Raw genomic sequence first — 24073 nt, 5'->3', positions numbered from 1 at the left:
TCAAGAGCCCCAGGGTGAAAGACAAAGATCAGTCATAACCAAGTCTCAGAAGTCACTTAGTGTTATTCCTGAAAGTGAAAGTGTTAGTCAGTCATATCCAATTCTTTTGCTACTTCATGGACTGCACAGAGCCCACCAAGCTCTTCCGTCCATGGAATTCTCTAGGCAAGAATACTGGAGTGGGTTGCCATGCCCTTCTCCATGGGATCTTCCTGACCTAGGGATCGAAGTTGGGTCTCTGGCATTGCAGGCAGATTCTTTACCATCTGAGCCACCTGCAGACTTCAGTTTTTCAGGCTATCCTAAGCCTATCCAAATTCAAGAGGACTTGTGGACCCCATCTCTCGATAAGAAAAATGTCAAAGAACTGGGGGGCCATGTTTTAAAATGGGAACTCCTACAAGTGCATGTGCCTACTCAGCCCCTCAGTTGTGTCCAAGTCTGTGACCCCCATGGACTCTAGCCTATCCATGGGATTTCCCAGGCAAGAATACTAGAATGGGCTGCCATTTTCCCCTCCAGGGGACCTTCCCGACCCAGAGATCCAACTCACCTCTCCCACGTCTCCTGCATTGGCAAGCAGATTTTTTCCACTGAGCCACCTGGGAAGCCCGAACTCCTGCATCCGTTGTTGTGAAATTTCATAATGCTAAGGCTAAAGGTATCCAGAGGGAAGAAAATGCAAATAGCTTTGTACTTTCAGAATACAATGGAGAGAGAACCAGCCTGACAGAAGATATTGCATCAGAAACACAAGGAGCTAAAGACAGAGAAGGAAAATTGTCTATACTGTAATAGAAAAATTATCTTCAACCTAGTAGTTGATATATAGACCCAATCCAGACTAATAGAGAAGTAGAAACGTAGTATGATAGCCATCATCAGTTTAGTTTGAACAGAAAGATAGAAGACAGAAAATAAGATTCACTAGAAGGAAATAACAAAAACGCTGCAACTCCAAAGTTTCTAGGAAAAAGTGATGCTAAAAATAATTAAGATAAAGTAAAGGCAAATAGTGCAAGAAAAAAATAATATCATTGGAGAGTCCAGAAAAAACAAAAAGCTAAGAAAGCCAATGTAATTATAGTGTGCTATTTGGCTCTACAAAATAACTGTATAGTCTTAATGACATAAAATTATTATTGATTACCCAAATGATAGATAACAAAATAGAAAGAACATGTTGATGGGAAGCTACCAGGGATTAGGATATGTTGTTGTTGCTTAGTCACTAAGTCATGTTTGACTCTTTGCAACCCCATGGACTGTAGCCCCCACCCCAGGCTCCTCTGTCCATTGGATTTCCCAGGCAAGAATACTGAAGTGGATTGCCATTTCCTTCTCCAGAAGATCTTCCTGACCCAGAGATCGAACCCATGTCTCCTGCATTGGCAGGCAGATTCTTTACCACTAAGCCACCAGGGAAGCCCTTGGATTGTGTAAAAGAGCTAATTCTTCATCCATTGTATAGCAGCATACTATACTAATTATGGCTATAGCAGTAAGTACTAAAGAAACAATCTAAACTAAAGTAAGGTGCCTGCTTTTGGAGAACAAGACTGAAGAGTTGAGAATAGAATTTTTGCTCTATATTAAAATTCACCCTTGACCATTTAATTATTTAATTTGCATGTTTTAATTACATTAAAATTTTTAATGATTTTTTAAATGCTGATTATCATATTTTAATGTTACTTAAAGACCAAGGGAAGACATAAAAAAGATTAATTATTACATTATTGAAGATTATAAGTCTCAAAACACAAATATATTCTCATGTACTTAAGAATTTAATGTATTACAAATATGAAATTATAAATCAGTAAGAAAGGGAGAATATTAGTCAAATAGTGGTGCTGAGATAACTGTGCAACATTTAAAGGGAAAAATACTCTATATCATAAAATATATTGTTATGAATTTCTATATTTAAATGAAAAATCTGGAAAGGATACCTCCTGTGCAGTGGGCATGTCTTCCCTTTCCTAAGTAGAAATCGCCACAATCAGAAAATAACCATGCCTGGCAACTTGGATTTTATTTTTTATTTATTTATTTTTTTTCTGAAACTTGGATTTTAAAAGAAACAAAAAGGTCGTCTTTCTTTTTTAAATTAAAATCATCGCATATGAAGGCCAAGAATTTTTCTTGTCGTTTTTCTGTTTCAGAACACACAATACAACACACCTATAGGAAAAGGAAGTGACCAGAAAGAGCTGACAATAGAGTTTTAGACAGGATGATAGTCCCCTTGGAGGAAATGGTCAGCACCCACGTGGAGGTTAACTTGAATGCAACCCTCAATGGCATCTCTTTTGGGAGATTAGAGATACTGTTTTCATCTTCAGTTTGTTCTACTCTCTATGACAACAGATTCCACAGTTGGCTTTATTAAAAACTTCCTCTTAAACATGTTAATGTGCTTTTCTAACTAAAATGTGCTTTTAGCATTGTCAGTGCTCTATATGAGGTATAACTTTAGATATAAGGCTAGCCAAACCAATCAATCAGATTGAAATGGCCTAGGAAGATATAGTGGGTTGAATGTTGTTTAGTCACTCAGTCATGTCTAACTGTTTGTGAATCCATGAACTATAGTCCACCAGGGTCCTCTGTCCATGGGATTTCCCAGGCAAGAATATTGGAGTGGGTTGCCATTTCCTTCTCCAGGGGATCTTCCCAACCCAGGGATCAAACCTGCCTGGCAGGCAGATTCTTTACCACTGAGCCATCTGGGAAGCCCAACAGGTGAATAGTAGCCCCCATCAAAAGTCCAAGTCCTGATACTCAGGACCCATAACTGCAACCTTATTTGGAAATGGTGTCTTTGCAGATGTAATTAAATTAAAAGAAAGAAAGTGAAGTCACTCAGTCATGTCTGACTCTTTGCGACCCCATGGACTGTAGCCTACCAGGTTCCACCGTCCGTGGGATTTTCCAGGCAAGAATACTGGAGTGGGTTGCCATTTCCTTCTCCAGTAGATCTTCCCGAACCAGGGATTGAACCTGGGTCTCCTGCATTGTAGGCAGACGCTTTACTGTCTGAGCCACCAGGGAAGTCTCATTAAATTAAAGGGCCTTCCAAGGACATCCTCCTGGATTTAGGGTGGGCTCTAAATCAAGTGACAAATATCCTTATAAGAAACAGAAAAGACATAGAAACAAAGGTGGAGTCCACTTGAAGACGGAGGTAGAGACCAGAGAGGTGCTGCCACAAACTAAGGACCACCAGGAGTCATCTGAAAGAGACAAGGAAAGAGTCTTCCCTGAAACAGGGAGTAGGGCCTCACTAATACCTTGATTTCGGACTTTTGGCCCCACAACTGTGAGATAAATTTCTGCTGTAATAAGCCATCTCGTATAAATATTTATTATAGCAGACCTAAGGAACTAACACAGAGGACCACATGGAGGTATTACATGTCAATGCCACTTTGACGAATGAGAGGATATTCAGCAGGAAAAGGAACTAAAAATATATGTTTAGGTATGAAAGTCTTACATGACTTTCTATTTTAAGTGAAGTATACAGTATTCTGGCCTGAAAAATGTCATGGACAGAGGAGCCTGGCAGGCTACAGTCCATGGGGTCACAAAGAGTTGGATATGACTGAACACACACAAAGATAAAACGTGTATCCTATGACAAGAAAGTGGTTAATACACTGGAAAGGTATTTGTGACCTGGTAAGTCATTGATTGCCAGCCTAAGAAATGCAGACTTGGCAGAGCAAAAGTGGTACTTACCAGGGATGTTTTGTTTCAAAGTTTACAAAGACATATTATTTTAAATCCATAGCTAATTTATGAATTAGGCAACAAGCATATTATTGCATGAACTTTATAGGTAGAAACAGTTTCACCTCCAGATGTTAAATGACCTGCTCAAGGTTGCAGAGATCATGAGTGGTTCTCAAAAACATGACTTTTTTGCTCCAAATACAATGCCCTGTCCGTTGCATCTTATGATTATAATAAATGATTAGGAACTAATAAAGTGTGATTATGAGATAGTAATAATGCAGCCAGAATACTAATTTGGATGAGATGTTATAATTAGTGAAACCTATTAGCCAGCTATTAAAACAGTCAGGCATAAGATAATAAAGGCCAAGGTCAAGATGGTGTTGATTTAAATATACAATGGTACATAAGGGAAATAAAAAAAGTCTATATATTTCAAATAGTGTATGTCATGACTGACCAAGTTTTTTCATATTGCCTTAAATCCTTTCCTTTTGGGGATTCTGTATAAATACTAATTGTATTCATGTCTACTGAAATATATTATGCTTCTTCCTGCTTATCCATTTAGCATAATTTTCTAAGCAATTTGATATACATTTTGTTCCCGAAAGGACTAATAATTCCTAACTTCATCTTGGCATCAGATAGGATTTAGCCTATACAAAAGCTAATTAAAATATCCTAGAATTTAAATTGATGGCATACACACACAAAACCCATGAATTTGTGTCAGTTACCTAACGCAAGTACCTACTGTACTTGTATGAGCTCAGATAAAATACCCGGATGACACAAACCACATACATTGAAGGACACTATAGGGAACTATTTATTGCTCTGGTGAATCAGAAAGAAGGTTAACTAAGGTGGAAATCTGAAACTTGAAAAACCTACTTTTTAATGCAATACTTGTTTTAAATATTGATAATGTATACATTTTGAAACCTCCAAAAAATAAATAACTAATATAGAAAGTCACATTTAAAAAAAAAGTATCCATGTTCAATTGGGTATATATACCCTAATGCATGGCTTTAGAGAGACTCAGGTTCTTCAAGATATACCAAGGATAAATGTGTTTCGAATGCATTTCAAGTTATATTTCACTCTTAGAGGGTCACGATGTATTTAGTTCGGTTCAGACCAATTGCTCAGTCATGTCCGACTCTTTGAGACCCCATGGATTGCACCAACTCCCGGAGTTCACTCAAACTCATGCCCATTGAGTCAGTGATGCCATCCAACCATCTCGTCCTCTGTCATCCCTTTCTCCTCCTGCCTTCAATCTTTCCCAGCATCAGGGTCTTTTCAAATGAGTCAGTTCTTCGCATCAGGTGGACAAAGTAATGGAGTTTCAGCTTCAACATCAGTCATTCCAATGAATTGGACTGATTTCCTTTAGGATGGACTGCTTGGATCTCCTTGCAGTCCAAGAGACTCTCCAAAGTCTTTTCCAACATCACAGTTCAAAAGCATCGATTCTTTGGCACTCAGCTTTCTTTTAGTCCAACTTTCACATCCATACATGACTACTGGGAAAACCATAGCCTTGACTAGATGGACCTTTGCTGGCAAAGCAACGTCTCTGCTTTTTAATCTCCTGTCTAGGTTGGTCAAAACTTTTCTTCCAAGGAGTAAGCGTCTTTTAATTTCATGGTTGCAATCACCATCTGCAGTGATTTTGGAGCCCAAAAAATAAAGTCAGCCACTGTTTCCATTGTTTCCCCATCTATTTGCCATGAAGTGATGCGACTGGATGCCATGATCTTTGTTTTCTGAATGTTGAGTTTTAAGCCAGCTTTTTCACTCTCCTCTTTCACTTTCATCAAGAGGCTCTTTAGTTCCTCTTCACTTTCTACCATAAGGGTGGTGTCATCTGCATATCTGAGGTTATTGATATTTCTCCCAGCAATCTTGATTCAAGCTTGTACTTCATCCAGCCCAGCATTTCTCATGATGTACTCTGAATATAAGTTAAATAAGCAGGGTGACAATATACAGCCTTGAAGTACTCCATTTCCTATTTGGAACCAGTCTGTTGTTTCATGTCCAGTTCTAATTGTTGCTTCCTGACCTGCATACAGGTTTCTCAAGAGGCAGGTCAGGTGGTCTGGTATTCCCATTTCTTTCAGAATTTTTCACAGTTTGTGGTGATCCACACAATGAAAGGCTTTGACCTAGTCAATAGCAGAAATAGATGTTTTTCTGGAACTCTCTTGCTTTTTAGATGATCCAGCAGATGTTGGAAATTTGATTTCTGGTTCCTCTGCCTTTTCTAAAACCAGCTTGAACATCTGGAATTTCATGGTTCATGTATTGCTGAAGCCTGGCTTGAAGAATTTTGAGCATTACTTTACTAGCATGTGAGATGAGTTCAATTCTGTGGTAGTTTGAGCATTCTTTGGCATTGCCTTTCTTTGAGATTGGAATGAAAAATGACCTTTCCAATCCTGTGGCCCCTGCTGTGTTTTCCAAATTTGCTGGCATATATGAAAGTGAGCATGCTCACAGCAGTCGTGATATATATACTAGAACATTAAAAGCTCAGATAAAAGCTACAGTAAAGAAATTAGAAATCTCTTCAACAAAATTAGAGATACCAAGAGAATATTTCATACAAAGATGCACACAATAAAGGAAAGAAATGGTATGGACCTAGCAGAAGCAGAAGATAGTAAGAAGATGTGGCAAGAACACACAGAAGAACTATACAAAGAAAGATCATAATGACCCAGATAACCACAATGGTGTGATCACTCACCTGGAGCCAGACATCCTGGAATGTAAAGTCAAGTGGGCCTTAGGAAGCATCACTACAAGCAAAGTCAGTGGAGGTGATGGAATTGCAGCTGAGCTATTTCAAATCCTGAAAATTGATGCTGTGAAAGTGATGCACTCAATATACCATCAAATTCGGAAAACTCAGTGGCCACAGGACTGGAAAAGGTAAGTTTTCATTCCAGTACCAAAGAAAGGCAATGCCAAAGAATGTTCAAACTACCACAAAATTACACTCATCTCACACACTAGCAAAGTAATGCTCAAAATTCTCCAAGATAGGCTTCAACAGTACGTGAACTGAGAACTTCCAGATGTTCAAGCTGGATTTAAAAAAGGCAGAGGAACCAGAGATCAAATCACCAATTTCTGTTAGATCACTGAAAAAGCAAGAGAGTTCCAGAAAAACATCTACTTCTGCTTGACTGATGACACTAAAGCTTTGACACAACAAACAGTGGAAAATTCTGAAAGAGACAGGAATACCAGATCACCTTACCTGCCTCCTGAGAAATCTGTATGCAGGTCAAGAAGCAACAGTTGGAACTGGAAGTGGAACATTGGTCTGGTTCCAAATCAGGAAAGGATTACATCAAGGCTGTATATTGTCACCCTGCTTATTTAATTTATATTCAGAGTACATCATGTGAAATGCTGGGCTGGATGAAACACAAGCTGGAATCAAGATTGCCAGGAGAAATATCGATAACCTCAGATATGCAGATGTCACCATCCTTATGGCAGAAAGCGAAGAGGAACTAAAGAGCCTCATGATGAAAGTGAAAGAGGAGAGTGAAAAAACTGGCTTAAAACTCAACATTCAGAAAACTAAGATCATGGCATCCGGTCCCATCACTTCATGGCAAATAGATGGGGAAACAATGGAAACAGTGACAGACTTTCTTTTCTTGGGCTCCAAAATCACTGCAGATGGTGACTGTAGCCTTGAAATTAAAAGACATTTGCTCCCTGGAAGAAAGACTATGACCAACCTAGACAGCATATTAAAAACAGAGACACTAATTTACCCACAAAGGTCCATCTAGTCAAAGCTATGGTTTTTCCAGTAGTCATGTATGGATGTGAGAGTTGGACCATAAAGAAAGCTGAGTGCCAAAGAAATGATGCTTTTGAACTGTGATGTTGGAGAAGACTCTTGAGAGTCTCTCGGACTGCAAGGAGATCCAACCAGTCTATCCTAAAGGAAATTAGTCCAGAATATTCATTGGAAGGACTGATACTAAAGCTGAAGCTCTAATACTTTGGCGACCTGTTACAAAGGACTGCCTCATTGGAAAAGACCCTGATGCTGAAAAGATTGAATGCAGGAGCTTAGGGGATGACAGGGGATGAGATAGTTGGATGGCATCAGTGACTCAATGGACATGAGTTTGAGCAAGCTCCAGGAGTTGTAATAGACTGGGAAGCCTGGCTTGCTGCAGTCAATGAGGTCACAAAGAATCAGACACAACTGATCGCCTGAACTGAACTGAAAGAAATAAGCTTTACTTTCACTGTGCCAGTATTTTCAAATTTATTTCACCTGAAAATTTTTTTGAGAGAGAAGAGGAAGTATTTTCTTTGATAATTCATGGAACTAGAGATTCATATAATACTGTTCTAACTTTTTAAGTCAACATGCCCTCAGCAGAATAACTATTTTAAGCTTGCTTCAGGGATAAAAAAAAAAAAAAAAAACAACTTTTATTTGTGCAAGAGGCAGTCATCTTTTGAATTAAATGAAACAACCCAAATAAATGACATGATGTGCCAAACATATCAAGTGAACTAGAGTCATTACGTTCTCAAGAAGCATAAAATATGCACAGAAACTAAAAAAGCAAAAGAAAGATAAAAGAGAAGAGAAAATGCTGATCTTTAAAAACTGTTTGGGAAACCTGTTTTATCTTTCAGCATCATGCAAGCTACATTCTGAGTGAACATCATCTGGATTCTTGGCACTGAAGCACCAAGTTAAATGAACCAATATTATATAAATCTGGATTCCAAGGTATAAGCAAAGGAGAGTGTGAAGATTCAGGATCTACATGCAAACTCTTCAACAGCCATTGATTCCAGAAGAAACTGACATGGCCAGTAGACACAATTGTAGCCGTGGTCTCTGATCCATAACTTCCAGAACCAGAACCATAGACTTTAGAAGTTGACCTTTCGAACTCAAAACCGAACTCAAAAAAAATTTATAAAATACAATGTCTGCATTTTATTTTACAACAGACCTCCAAGGCTCACTCTTTATGAGTTATGGGTCCCTAAAGACTCCAAAAGCAAGATCCCAGAGAAAAAATTGTGGTCCTCTCTGTCAGGAGAGAAAGATAAGGTGTGAAAGGAGAAATAAAATCCTGGAGCTTGTTATTTGATTCTGCCTAAGGACATCTGTATCCTTTCCCTCATTAAAAAGTGTAATCTCACCTCAGGACCTTCTCTCTCATCATGCATTCTAATAGTTTCAAAAATTCCTTTTGCCTAATCAATATTTCCTGGCTCATTTAGAATAGAAATGTACTTACTTTGCAGAGAAATTGAAGTACATCCAAAAATGATATAAAATACATACTATATTTTCAAAGTCAGTGGGTAGCAGTAAACAATTAAATTCATGCACCCTTGATATTTATCAAGGGACTACTCTTTGTTGATATGACTTTATTAGTTTATTCCTTGGGTGTATATTACTGCCAAACCATTGTCAACATAATACTTTATATTATCCACAGCAGGGGTCCCCATCCTCTGGGATCAAGTGCCAAGTGATCTGAGGTGGAGATGGTGCAAACGTAATAGAAATAAAGTACACAATAAATATAATGCACTTGAATCATCTCAAAACCATACCCCGCACCCCACCACCACCGTCCATGGAAAAAGTGTCGTCTGTGAAGCCAGTCCCTGGTACCAGAAAGGTTGGGGATGCTGCTACAGTATCCACAGTATCCAAAATCTACCCATGATTTGTTACAAAAGTCATGTACATTACTTTATAGATATAGCAAATGATCAGTAGAAATAAACAGACCTTTGTCATGAGAGAGTTACCATATAAATCTCTGTGAGTATAACCAAAGCTCTCCTTTGCCTACAGGAAAATCCATGTTGATGTAGCACAGCTTATACCTGAAGATCTAGTTGCCACATGCTCACACCCACCTGATGTTCAGCAAATGTCCCAAATGCCATCTTCTCTAAATTAAAATTATTATCTGTAGTCTACCTAATTTATCCTCCTGCTATATGCCCTTTAATGGCTAAGGCATCACTGTCCACCAATCTTCCAGAATGGAAACTTCAGGGTCATCTTTGAGCACCAGTATTTTAGAGCTCACCTCAAGCATCTATTGTCACAGGTTCCTCTGGTTATCAGATAAAGAGAACTCTTACAACACTTCCATGGCTCCTTCTTAAAAAAAAGTGGAAGTGTTAAGTTGCTCAGTGGTGTCAACTCTTTGCATAGCCTGCCAAGCTTCTCTGTCCATGGAATTCTCCAGGCAAGAATACTGGAGTGGGTAGCCATTCCCTTCTCCAGGGGATCTTCCCTACCCAGGGATCAAACCCAGGCCTCCTGCACTGAAGGAAGATTCTTTATCACCTGAGCCACCAGGGAAGCCCAGCTCCTTCACACTTATCCTAGAAGGTTAAATTCATCACGTGATATTCAGGATACTCAAGAATGGGATTTTTTGATGCAAGCTTTGTCTCTCATAACTAATAATCATTTACAGTAATTTTTGGAGCCACATTGGAGCACACTGTTTTCTGAATTCATTATAAGTTTTCATGCCTCCACCATTTGGGCCTTACTGTTTAGTCTATGGGAAACCACCCTCTGTTTTTCTCTTTTCACTCTGCCCTGCCCAACACCACTATCCCCTTAACTAACTGGGCCTTGTAAATTCATCTGTTCTTTAACACTCAATTCAAATTATTTTCCTCTGAAAATCCTCCAATCTGTCTCCACCTCACATCAGAATTGATCCTACTAATCCTCTACATCCACAGCATTTTACATGCGATTCCCTACTATGGCACTTATCTCATGTCAGCTGGGTGTTTGTGTATCTGCTTACCCTCTACGTTAGAGTCTTCATAAGAAAGATAGACTGTCCGATTACCATCAGATGTTCAATAAATATTAGCTGGGTAATGAAATGATTAACTGAACAAATAGTTTCAGCTATAAGATCATTCCAGTGTCCGCTGATTTTAAATGTTTCATAAATGACACCTCAAGGGTTACTGGAATCTCGCTTTAACAACACACTACCTCCTGAGGCCATCTTATGCATTTCTTCTCAGGGAGATATGCAAAGTTAAGGGACAAAATAAGAAAACAAATTCATCAAACAAGAAATAAAAGGAGGGAGGAATAGGAGGAGAATCTAATCCTAATTTTAAACCATCAATCTTTTCAATGACCTTGAAGAAACTATTAGCAGCTTTGAAAAATTGCTCATTTGATAGGTTCTGCACAGAAATAAGTTCTCTGGGTAAAAAAAAAAAAAAGGAATAAAAAAACTACTGTAAAATGCCAAAAGTTTTTGATTGTTTTGCAGTGGATTTATTTGGCATTCAAATGTCACGTCTCACTTTGAAAAGTCAGACTACTTGTCGAAATATTACACAGTTCAGTCAGCTCTGTTCACTCAAAAATGCAGTTTGCCTTTTCAATTACAATTGCACCAGAGAGATGGCGCAGACTCAAATAATTTTGTTGAGAACCACTCATATAAAACATGGCCTAGACATGTTAATTTAGCAGTGCATATGGAACACTGGAAGTTGGCAGACTAAACTTTGAATCAGAGAAATATTGGATCAGCCAGCCTATCTGATCTTTCATATTACAGAATGCAGAAGATGAAACAATTCAATGATCCATTAAAATTAAGCTGTACTGGTTTTTCTGCAAGTCATATGGGTGTTTCTATTTTTCTTCTTAACATTCATGTGACTATCTTGGTCTTCTCTCCCTTCTCTTATATTAGAGAAAGACTGGAATCCGTCTTGCAGGCTGATTTCTCCGAGTCAACTAGCACTGCACTTCATCAGTGTTTTCCAAAATACATTTCACAGAATGACATTCCCGCTATATGCTCTGATATGAAAAGTTTTCAAGGTTAAAACAGTGAGAGAAAATAGATAGATAGATAGGACAGATATTTGAATATTGAAAATGTCTCCTTGCTAGGGATTGAATTGTCACCCTCTGCATTCACAATACATAGAGTCCTTGGACAGCAACCAGTCAATCCTAAAGGAAATCAGTCCAAATATTCATTGGAAGGGCTGAGGCTGAAGCGGAAGCTCCAATACTTTGTCCACCTGATGTGAAGAGTCAACTCATTGGAGAAGACCCTGATGCTGGCACAGATTGACAGCAAGAGAAGAGGGCAACAGAGGATAAGATGGTTGGATCACCAATTCAATGGACATGAACTTGGGCAAACTCCAGGAGATGGTGAGGGACAGAGAAACCTGGTGTGCACTCAGTGGGGTCACTAAGAGTCGGACACAACTTACCGACTAAACAGCAACAGTAATTTTTAAAGGTGGCTTTGCCTCTACAGTTATTTAAAAACGCTCGCTGTATCCCCCAAGTTGTAAAATACATCCTGGAGCCTATCTTCCCTCCAGCAGTGTGCCCTTCCCACATTCACACCTTTCTCTTGCCCTCCCCCTGCACTGGCAATCACTGGTTTGTTCACTATATCTGTGAGTCTGTTTCTTTGTTCACTCATTCTCTAGTTTGTTTTTTTTTAGATTCCTCATGTGATATCATACAATATTTGTCTTTCTCTGATTTATTTCACTATATTCTCTTGCATTCTTACAACCACATTAGGAAATATTGCAGACACAAGCTTACTGTTGACCGGGTTCATTTTCTCTTCCTCTTTTGCTGGCATCTAGTTCTTACAAACCTGTTCTTTGGACTTGGGTGGGATGTGGGCAGAAGCAATACATGCCACTTTCAAGGCTGACTGATAAAAACTGCCCACACGTAATCCCCACACTACTTGTCCTTCTGCAACCACAGAAGAAACTTTGGCTATAAAAGTCCCAAGATAGGAAGTGTGTATGTTCCCAAACCATCTATTGGAGAAGAGCCACCCACTGCTCGGGAATGCCGATGCAAGACTGGGAATGAACAGGAAATAAGCTCCTATTGTGTTAAGCTGTTGAAACTATGTAACCATGAGCATCATGTTAAGATAGCATTATTATAGCCATTTTCCATATGATGGAACAGAAGATCTAACAGTTCAAACGACGTATCATTAAGTCGTTAAGCGACTGTGCATGCTCAGTCGCTTCAGTCATGTCCAGCTCTTTGCAATCCTATGGACTGTAGCCTGCCAGGCTCCTCTGTCCACAGGATTCTCCAGCAAGAATATTGGAGTGGGTTGCCATGCCCTCCACCAGGGGAATCTTCCAGACCCAGGAATGGAACCTGTGTCTCTTATGTCTCCTGCATTGGCAGGCAGATTCTTTACCACTAGCGCCACCCAGGAAGCCTCAGTGTAGTAGAATTTATCACCAGATCTAATTCTAAATCCTGTGATTTTTCCAGAAGAGTGCTGCCTCACTTCTAAAATTTCTGAGTTCAGGAACATTCCATATGCTTTTCAGACCATTTTCAGGCTTCCCTTTAAAGAAAGAAATTTTCCAAATTCTTTCCAGAAGCATATGCTGACATAAGAGAGGAATCGATGAATGAATGTCTTGGTAAGGACTATCAGAAAAATTGAATTCTGTCCTCATTTTAATCAAATCAATATGAAAATAAGTGCATCTCTTTTTTTTTAATTTTTTTTTAATTTTATTTTATTTTTTAACTTTACAATATTGTATTGGTTTTCCCATATATCAAAATGAATCCGCCACAGGTATACAACTATAACTGTTGTCCATGGAGTTTTAAGATAAAGTAGTTTCACTTTTTGGTGAGTTTTGTTTCCACATTTAATCATCTACTAGGGAAAAAAAAGAAGAATACAAAGATAATTGAACATATTTTTAATGTTATTTCTAGTCTCTCAGCAACTTTGAACTTTTCATAAACATATAGATGTTGAATCTGATCAGTAAAGTATGCAGCCACGTAGGTCATGACTATACTTGTTTATCAAGTCTGCTTTCATGAAAAGAAGAACTCTGGGAAAATATAGAAATGAGCAAAAAGAGTTATACTTTTAATTAAGCCAATTAAGCTCCCAAACCCATTAAATGAAAGTGTTTCCATATCTACCTTTACAAAAACCCAGAATAGTTCAGTGACAACTTTTCTGTGAGAAAATCACTACAATTTTTTTTAAGAAAACTATTTATTTTCTTTGGCATTAATACACCACATGTGTTTCTTCCAATAGATTTTAATATACATGTAAAGGGTAATTTTATGTGTCAACTTGGCTGGACCACAGGCTGGAATCAAGATAGCCAGGAGAAATAGCAATAACCTCACATATGCAGATGACACCACCTTTATGGCAGAAAGTGAAGAGGAACTAAAGAGCCTCTTGATAAAGGTAAAAAAGAAGAATGAAAAAGATGTATTAAAACTCAACATTCAAAACGCTAAGATCATGACATACAATCCCATCATTTCATGGCAAATAGTTGGGGGAAAATGGAAACAGTGAAAGAATTTATTTTCTTGGGCTCCAAAATCACTGCAGATGGTGACTGCAGCCATGAAATTAAAAGACACTTGCTCCTTGGAAGAAAAGCTATGACCAACCTAGACAGCATATTAAAAAGCAGAGACATTACTTTGCCAACAAAGGTCTATCTAGTCAAAGCTATGGTTTCTCTAGTAGTCATGTACGGATGTGAGAGTTGGACCATAAAGAAGGCTGAGTGTTGAAGAAGTCATGCTTTTGAACTGTGGTGTTAGAGAAGATGCTTGAGAGTCCCTTGGACCACAAGGAGGTCCAACCAGTCAATCTAAAAGGAAATCAATGCTGAATATTCATTAGAAGAACTGATTTTGAAGCTGAAGCTCTAATACTTTGGCCACCTGATACGAAAAGCCAACTCATTAGAAAAGACTCTGGTGCTGGGAAAGATTGAAGGCATGAGAAGGGGATGACAGAGGATGAGATGGTGGGATAGCATCACCAACTTGATGGACATGAGTTTGAGCAAACTCCAGGAGATGGTGAAAGACAGGGACACCTTGCACGCTGCAGTCCAGGGGGTCACAAAGAGTCAGACACAACTGAGTGACTGAACAAGCTCTCTGGACCACAGCGCCTGGATATTTGGTCAAATATTATTCTGGGTGCTTCCGTGAGGGTGTTTTTGTTGAGATTAAGACTTACATCAGTGGACTTTAATCAAAGCAGTGTGTGTTAATCCCTCAGTCATGTCCAACTCTGCAAACACAGTCTGTAGCCCACTGGACTCCTCTGCCCATGGAATTGTCCAGGCAAGAATACTGGAGTGGGTTGCCGTTCCCTTCTTCAGGGGATCTTCATAGATTACTCTTCATAATGTGGATGGGCCTCATCCAATCAATTAAAGGCTGAACACAATAAAAGACTGACCTTCCCAAAGCAAGAAGGAATTCTGCCAGGAGAGAGCCTTTGGACTTGAACTCCAGTATCTGTTGACTAGTATCCTTATAGCACACCCTGCAGATTTTGGACTTATCAGCCTCCATAATCCAACAAGCCAATTCCTTAAAATAATCTCATTCTCTCTCTCTCTCTCTCCCTTCCCCCTCATCTCTCTCTCTATCTATTTATTTCTACACACACACACATCCTGTTGGTTCTGTTTCTCTGGACTAATATAGTACCATGATTATTACTTAGACTTTTATAGAAGTTAATAACCTAAAATTCAAAAATTATATTTTTTTATATTTTTTGAACATTTATTAAGTACTCTTCTGGGAATTATGAATGTCACACCAGCATATACCAGGTAATGAACATATTTTGACATTTTTGAATGAAAACTGACTCTGTCAGATTTATGGGTTGGATTTTTCACCCTCTAAACTCAAATGTTGAGGTCCTAATCCCCAGTATCCCAGTGCCCTTGTTGGGAGCTAAGGTTTTTGCAGATAGATTTAGTTAAGATGAGGTCATTCTTGAGTTGAGTATGTCACTAGTTCAAGATAGCTGGTGTCCTTATAAAAGGGGAAATTTGGGCACAGACATTGACATACACACACAGGGAGAATGTCATGTAAAGATGATGGCAGCAGTTGGGGTGGTGCTTCTACAAACTGAGGGATACCAAAGACTGCCAGCAGCCACTAGAAGTTCAGGGTGAAGCATGGGACAGTTTCTTTTTCATAGTGCTCAGAAAGAATGAACCTCCCTAGCACTTTGATCTCAGACTTCCATGCTTCATAACTTTAAGACAATAAATATCTGTTGTTTAATCTGTCCAAGTCATGATTCTTTGTTACAGCAGACCTAGCAAACTCATATTGATAGATCTGAGAGTGCTGTGCAGAAAGGGAAGAAAAACACTTAGATCACTTAGGAGCTACCCACAATACCCTAATGAAAGGCAGTGAATTCCCACAGTAGGCAAGACTAAAGGAAATGCTGAGAAAAAGCCAGAAAGCATTTTTACATTATATTATTGTATTTACATTATATTATTAAATGTAACATTTAAATTGTTACAGTAGGATGAATTAAACATGTGAAGTTAAGAGAAAGAGGAGTAAAAAATGATGACAGGACTTCAATCGTAGATGACTTGGAAGACGGCAGTGGCATTAATCAAGAGGTGAAAATAAATATGATGAGAAATTTTAGCAAGAGAATATTTCATTTTGGTGAAATATTATGCCTTTGATTTGTTCCTAAGAACACTTGCACTAGTATGCTTAATGGAGGGAAAAGATAGTTTAGGGGGCTTGACTTTGAACCCAAAATGATACACTTTTTATGTAGGAATCTCAGTAATAAATTCCAATGTAAATATATACAAAAATAGATTATGGTTGTAAGTATATCACTATGAAAACTACACATTTCTAAAGAAATCCTACCAGTGACAACACCCAGCTTTGCTCGAGAGTAATCTATTTTTCCTACAGTTACTAGCACTATCATTACCACAGTTTTTGCACTAGGTTGTCATTTTAATCATCCATTTTTATAATAAATCACAGATAAACTTATACATAATCATTGTGTTTATTTATAATAGCATCATAGGAAAGTGGAGTAAATGAGAGAAGTTGGATCTAGGAATCTCAGTCAATGAAGATCTCGTTGTCATAAAAGCTAATACAATGCCCTATAGGTAGGGGCCATTCATAAATTTCTAAACACAAGTGGTAGCTTCCTAAAGATACAAAGATGCAGATATTTACCAAAGCTAAGGTCAAATCGCAGAATTCTCCTTTACTGAACTCAGAGGGCAATTGTAGAAGACATCCATATGGGTCTGTACCTCAACACGCCAGTCATTCATTCTTGCCGTTCAATTGGTTATCAGTACATTTCCTTGAGTCCCACAAACTTTCTGACTCCCAGATTCCTTTTTAATGATTAAAACTTTTAAAAAAATTTTATTGGTGTATACTTGATTTGCAATGTTGTGTTACTTTCTGCTGTACAGCAAAATGAATCAGTTATACAAATAGTGTTAGTCACTCGGTCATGCCCGACTCTTTGTGACCCAATGGACTGCAGCCCACCAGGCTCCTCCATCCTCAGTCCGTGAGATTTTCCAGGCAAGAATACTGGAGTGGGTTGCCATTTCCTTCTCCAGGGGATCTTCCCAGCCAGGGATCAAACCCGGGTTTTCTGCACTGCAGGCAGATTCTTTACCGACTGAGCTACCAGGGCATATTCATTTGTTTTTAGATTCTTTTCCCATATAGGTCATTACAGAGTATAGAGTTTCCTGTGCTATATAGTTACCTATTTTATATATAGCAGTGTTAAGATGTCAGTCCTAATCTCCCGATTTATCCCTTCTCCCCATTCCCTGCTGGCAACCATAAGATTGTATTCTACACTTGTAATTCTATTTCTGTTCTCTAAATAAGTTCATTTGTACCATTTTTGTTTTTTAATCAGTTTTTGTCAGAGTATAGTTGTTTTATAGTGTTGCACTAGTTTCTACTGTATGGCAAAGTGAATCAGCTATATGTATACATATATCCCCTCTTTTGTATATTTCCTTCCCATTTAGGTCACCTTAGAGCATTGAGTAGAGTTCCTTGAGCTATACAGTAGGTTCTCATTAGTTATCTATTTTATACACAGTATCAATAGTGTACATATGTCTATCACAATCTCCCAATTCTTCCCACCCCCCTTTCCTCTTAGTATATATATATTTGTCCTCTATATCTGTGTCTCTACTTCTGCTTTGCAAATAAGGTCGTCTATATCATTTTTGTAGATTCCACATATATGCATTAATATACAATATTTGTTTTTCTCTTTCTAACTTACCTCATTCTATGTGACAGCCTCTGCAGTCCATGTACCATTTTTAAAGACAAATTATTCCAGAGGTTGGTTATATTTTCAAATTTCATGGTAGTTGTATAATAAATAAAGTGTTAGTTGCTCAGTCATGTCTGACTCTTTGAGACCCCATGGACTCTAGCCTGCCAGGCTTCTCTGTCCATGGAATTCTCCAGACAGGAATACTGGAGTGAGTATTCCCTTCACCAAGGGACCTTCCTGACCAGGGGATTGAACCTGGGTCGCCTGCATTGCAGGCAGATTCTTTACCGACTGAACCACCAGGGAAGCCCCGACATCATATTTTTTAAAAAGTTTTAAAAAATTTACTTTTTCAGGGAACTCTTGGGATATAGCCCCTTGGTAAGCACTTAGGAGCATGTATAGGGAAAAGGCAAAGCGCATGGAATCCCTAAGTGGAAGATACAGAGGAAAATGTAAAAGGTCTAGCTATATTACTCTACATAACTAAGCTATGAAATTCATGAGGCAGGGGTCATAACAAGCACCTAGCACAGAAGCTGGAACATTAGAGGTACCCTAATGTTTGTGGAAGGAAGGGAGGGAGGAAAGAAAGGAGGCAGGAATTTGGCTCTGAGAAAAATATGATATTGTCCCAGGGACAATGACCAAGGAGCTTCCTTATGTCTAAAATGTAATGCTAAGTTGTTTTCATCATGAAAGTATAAGCATCATCTATGTCCCCAGACTTTCAGTAAAGTCTGTTAGATACACAAATGCTTGTGTAAATAGATTTTGTGGCAATCAAGCGAAGGAAATAGTGCTGTAGTGTCTGAATCATTACAATCTGAAAAGAAACAGAGGCTAGACTAGGAAGAAGATCCATAAAATGAACTAGTTCTTCTAAAGTAAAAGTTCAAACAAGAGATTAGGAAAGAAAACAGGAAGTCACCATCCTCTAACCTCTTCTCTCTCAGATTCCTCAGCGATGATGGAAGTAGCCAGGATTCCCACCAAAAAGGAAAAGGAGATAAAGAAAGTCAATTTCGTGTCAATATCAAGAACAGGATGGCTCAGTAATACCTTGGATGCACATGTTTTATTCCTGAAATAGAGACATAAGATGCCATCATTATCTTTGTTTCATGGATAAGCGAATGTTTAGGAAGCTTAACAAGCCTCCAGCCAAGGGACAGAAACCAAGATCTGAACCAAAGCGCCCCAAACTGCTTCCCCACAGCTATAGACCATTACATATAAGATGCATTTCTGGGTCCCAGACCAAGGACAGAAAGAAACCATCACTCCTCTATCTTTTAAAACTGTCCTCAAAGACAAACTCTGAAACTTTACAATTTATTATGAAGTAAAGCAAAGAATGGAGAGAACTTTCAAAGTTGAAGTACAACTATAATAGCTCTGATAGTGAAATAGAGGATTCCCCAAACAGAAATAAAAGCAAGGAAATAGTTTGGTAAGATAGCTACAGCATCCTTGGGTGTTTGCACCATCACAATAAAGAGCCCAAGCAAAAGTGGACTCATCTCAGCCTATAAACTCTGTTATTACATATTACTACTACATGAATCTTATATATTAAAAATGATTGGCCATCTAAATAAAAAGATAGAAAAGACATTTCTGTTCTTCATTTTTATTGAAACCTAGAAAGCTAAAGAATAAAACATGAACAAAAGAATCACTAATAATGTGTAAACCTCTGAAAAACTTCCTATTTTCCAAATCATATGTGAAGTGACTGAAATAAACAAATGTTAGAGTTATACAAACAACAGCTTTGAAGGGGCCGCCTAGGGTTCCCCAGTGATTTATACCATAGCACAAACCAGAGAATTTCTGAAAACCAGGGTATTATTTTTAAAAAGAAGAAGCATGAAAGCTATGTCTTGCTTTAATGAGATATTACTGCGAGTCATACTTATTAACATTTGACTAGAGGAAACCTTTATTCTACGAGGAAAGTCAGTAATAGAAAGAAATAAACATTTTCTCTCCAGAAATTATCCATACATTTTGCCTCTCTGAAAAGCCATTAGTGAAATAGGAAACCCATTTTGTGCTGACAAAAGAGATGGATGGTCAGATACTCCGTGAGGCACTAAGTACCGCTGTTATAAGAAAAGGTACCCAATGCCCCTGGCACGTGCACCTCCTCTGTCTCTATTTTCTGTAAAAAGAAAAAAAAAATCTTCCTCTTCTGATTCTCCTTGATCAACTCTGAAAGGGAAATATAGAGGTGTGTTTCTGGACATAAGAGAGAGTGAAGACACAAGGAGACCACCTGCCAGTCAGTTCTCACTTTCCAAAAAAAAAGCAGAAGGGATTAGCATGTCAGTCACCAGTCCAGATGGCTTGTTTTATCTGTATGGGAGCTCCAGTGGAAAGCAAGCACAAAACAAGGCCCTACATATTAAAATGAGCTTCCCAGGTGGTTCAGTGGTAAAGAATCTAAGAATCTGCCTACCAATGCAGGAGACATAGGAGATACATGTTTGATCCCCGAGTCAGGAAGATCCCCTGGAGGAGAATATGGCAACCTTCTCCAATATTCATGTCTGGAGAATCTCATGGACAGAGGAGCCTGGTGAGCTACACAGTCCATGGGGTCACAAAGAGTCAGACACAACTGAGCACATGAGCACAAGATATTAGAATAAACCAACATGTGTTTGAAATTTGTTTTTAAGTCTCTTCTGTCCTGATTTACTAAAACATGGAACTTTACCCAGAGCATGTTTGGGGGTCTACCAATACATAGCGATAAGTGAGGGAAATAGAAAACTACAGTCACCTTTTTGATGTTTTGACTCTCAGGACCTAGACACTGACTTTTCATCCTTTCTCCTTCTCCCTACATCTCATCTGATCATGGAGGGATCCTTTGCAAAGTTTTCCACTGTTGTCCTGTATTGAAGGAAGACTTGGAAACTTTAATCGACTCCCTTCACTGTACAATTCCCCAAACTACCTGGTTTCCTAGGTAACTTCTCTTTGTCCTGCATGGAAATTATTCTGAAAGCCCATAAATAGCTAGGGGGAAGTATAGAGGATTAATCACTCAACTTGACTACATGTGTCAAGACTCTCTAACCAAGTATGGTTTTTCCAGTAGTCAAGTATGGATGTGAGAATTGGACCATAAAGAAGGCTGAGTGTGGAAGAATTGACGATTTTGAACTGTGGTGTTGGAGAAGACTCTTGAGAGTCCCTTGAACTGCAAGGAGATCAAACCACTCCATCCTAAAGGAAATCAATCCTGAATATTCATTGAAAGGACTGATGCTGAAGCTGAAGCTCCTATACTTTGGCCACCTGAAATGATGAGCTGACTCACTGGAAAAGACCCTGATGCTGGGAAAGATTGAAGGCAGGAAGAGAAGGGGACGACAGAGGATGAGATGGTTGGATGACATCATCAACTTGATGGACATGAGTTTGAGCAAGCTCTGGGAGATGGTGAAATACAGCGAGGCCTGGCATGTTGCAGTCCATGGGTTACACAGTGTCAAACACGACTGAGTGACTAAACAACAACAACCAGGTAAAACATAAGATAATCCCTTGCTGTCCATTCTCTCTGTCTGCATCTCTATTCCTGACCTGCAAACAGGTGCCATCTTTCTAGAGTTCATACATATACATTAATATACAGTATTTGTTTTTCTGTTTCTGACTTACTTCATCATGTATAACAGACCCTAGGTCCATCTGTGGAGGGTGAGATGAATTGGGAGAGTAGCTTTGGCATATACACACTACCAGATGTAAAGTAGATAGCTAGTGGAAAGCTTCTATATAACACAGGGAGCTCACCTCGGTGGTCTGTGATCACCTAGAGGTGTGGGATGGCAGAGGTGTGAGGAGGCTGAGGAGGGAGGAGGTACATGTGTACTCATAGCTCATGTACGTCATTGTACAGAAGAAACTAACAACACTGTAAAGCAATTATACTCAACTTTTTAAGTTAAAAACAAAAGATAATCCCTTGCTTGTCATGAAACACATGACTGAACCCATGCTCCAGGCTCAGAAAAGAAACCTGGACCCTGATCAGCAAAGGATGATTCATAGATAGTAAAAATTCTTGCAAATAAAGAACTCAACTGAGACATACATTTGCAATGCCAAGTAATGAGGTTTTATTGAGAAACACAGAGCGAGACAAGTTCCCTTTTCCAAGGCACAAAAGCAGAAGCCAAAAGACAAAGCAGCAAGGTCAAAACATGCCAAAACCCTTAGAGACTGGGGCGTGAGTGGTACATTTCTGGAAACATCCACAGGTATACATGCCACCAGTCATCAAACCCTTAAAATAAGATTGGTGCTTGTCAAATCTTAGATTGCCCCCAAAGGCGGCTTATTCAGGGCTGGCAGCCAGCAATCAGGCAGTTAGAACAGGGGTCAGCAATGAAGTTACTCAGGCAGCATGTCGGAAGATCCTGGAAACACAGCTGGCAGGTCATGGAATCTTGATTCACTCATGGGCTTCTGAACACTTAGCAAATTCTTCTGCAGCTGGACACGCAGGACTGCTGGTACGTCCTGGAGACCCCGCAGGCAGGTTGGCAGATGGTGGAGACTCCTCCCACCGGTTGGCAGACAGTGGAGATGCTTCTCACTGGCTTGCATACAGTAGAGATGCCACTCAGAGGCTGACAGCCACTGGAGACAAAGGTGACTGGCCGGCTGCAGGTAGTCGAATAGGGACTGGAGACACAGGTGGTTTGCCGAGAGGTCACCTGGACAGGGTTGGAGACACAAGGAGCTGGCTGGTAGCAAGTTGACTGGCAAAGAGTGGGCTCACAGCACGTCTCCTGACAGTGGTCCAGGAGCCAGGAGCCCGTTTGGAAGGAGCTGGGCAAATAGATGCCGCTCAGGCAGTCGGCATCCGGGGTAGAAACTGTGGCCACTGGGACAGTGTATTCTCCTCCAATTCTCCTAGAAGAGCAGGTCCTTGTGGAGCAGTTGTAGGACATGGTGCTGGTTGAGAGATGCGGGTAAATCACTGAGGCTGGTTCTTGAACTGTGAATGCCACTTCAGGCTTCTGAGCTTTTATATATTCTTTCTGGTGGGTGGGGCTCCCACCCTGACCTTCCTGGCTTCTTTGGCTCACACCAGCTTGCCTTAGAACCTTCTGTGAATTTCCAGGTTAATTGTCTCTTGAGAAGCCTTCATCCTCATAAAGAAAGTTTAGTAGTTTGGTAACTAAGTCAAAAGGCTTCTGGACTGTATTTAGTTCCAGGATTAAGGAGGTGAGTTGACAGCTTCAAAGCTATTGGTCATCCCAGCCCACAATTCATCCCTCATTCATCTTGCGTGGATACAATGAGTGTCCCTCTGATGGTAACACCAAACATACCACCATCCCACACTCTCTCCCTTCTAACCAGGACTCAGTACACACCCACACCCTGTTTGGATTGTTGTTGGTACTTAATATGCTTAATTTAATTAGTCACCCTTCCATAGCTAACGGGGCTTCTACAAGGAATTTTGTTGAATATGCTTCAAGATGATAATGACAACACTTAGGAAAAAGGACACAAAGATATATCCAGAGTATAAACTGGCTTGGAAAATCAATTAGGTGATCAGAGCAAGATGCCCCCAGGAAGCTCAGAGGGCAATGGGACTAACCCTTTATGTCCAAGCAGCTAAGCAACTTGGAACAGAAGCTAATTAAGTGGGACTGCATTTGTAGCCAAGTTTCTTTCTCAATAAATTGAATGAGCTTTATTCCCAAAATGTTTAATCTTATAACAATGGATAAGAGCAACTCATATGACTCATCAATATGTCAGTGGAACAGGTTTAGTTAATTTATTAAATTATTATAATGTTCATTTGAAAGGCCATGGTATCTTTCTTTCAAGGTGCTCAATATATTCAAAAGACATTTATTTTCACACAAAAACTTATAGATAGGATGCACTTTTATCACAGACAAATCAAAGGCTCTTCAGGGTCACTGTCTCTGTGAAGGATAAATGGAGGAGTGGAGCAAACGGCCCTTAATCAGTATTTGGTGATGAATGGATGTGTGAACAGTGGGCTGTAATATTTAATTATTCTTTTCATTCTTGGGGAAACCATA

At 39.3% G+C, this 24073-nt stretch overlaps 1 protein-coding gene across 1 annotated transcript; it reads right to left on the bottom strand.

Moving 5' to 3' along the window:
* Positions 1 to 22282: 22282 nt before the first annotated feature.
* On the bottom strand, positions 22283 to 22978 carry KRTAP11-1 (keratin associated protein 11-1). Its single transcript, XM_019967059.2, has one exon. The coding sequence runs from the start codon at positions 22952 to 22954 to the stop codon at positions 22475 to 22477; it is 480 nt and encodes a 159-aa protein (XP_019822618.2). The 5' UTR covers positions 22955 to 22978; the 3' UTR covers positions 22283 to 22474.
* Positions 22979 to 24073: the final 1095 nt, after the last annotated feature.

This window comes from Bos indicus, chromosome 1 (assembly GCF_029378745.1).
Source record: "Bos indicus isolate NIAB-ARS_2022 breed Sahiwal x Tharparkar chromosome 1, NIAB-ARS_B.indTharparkar_mat_pri_1.0, whole genome shotgun sequence".
Taxonomy (NCBI): domain Eukaryota; kingdom Metazoa; phylum Chordata; class Mammalia; order Artiodactyla; family Bovidae; genus Bos; species Bos indicus.
This window is presented reverse-complemented; position numbering and strand designations above follow the sequence as displayed.

What these genes read in the sequence shown, in the direction of transcription:
- KRTAP11-1 (XM_019967059.2), bottom strand. Translation starts at nt 22,954, where the DNA reads ATGTCCTACAACTGCTCCACAAGGACCTGCTCTTCTAGGAGAATTGGA.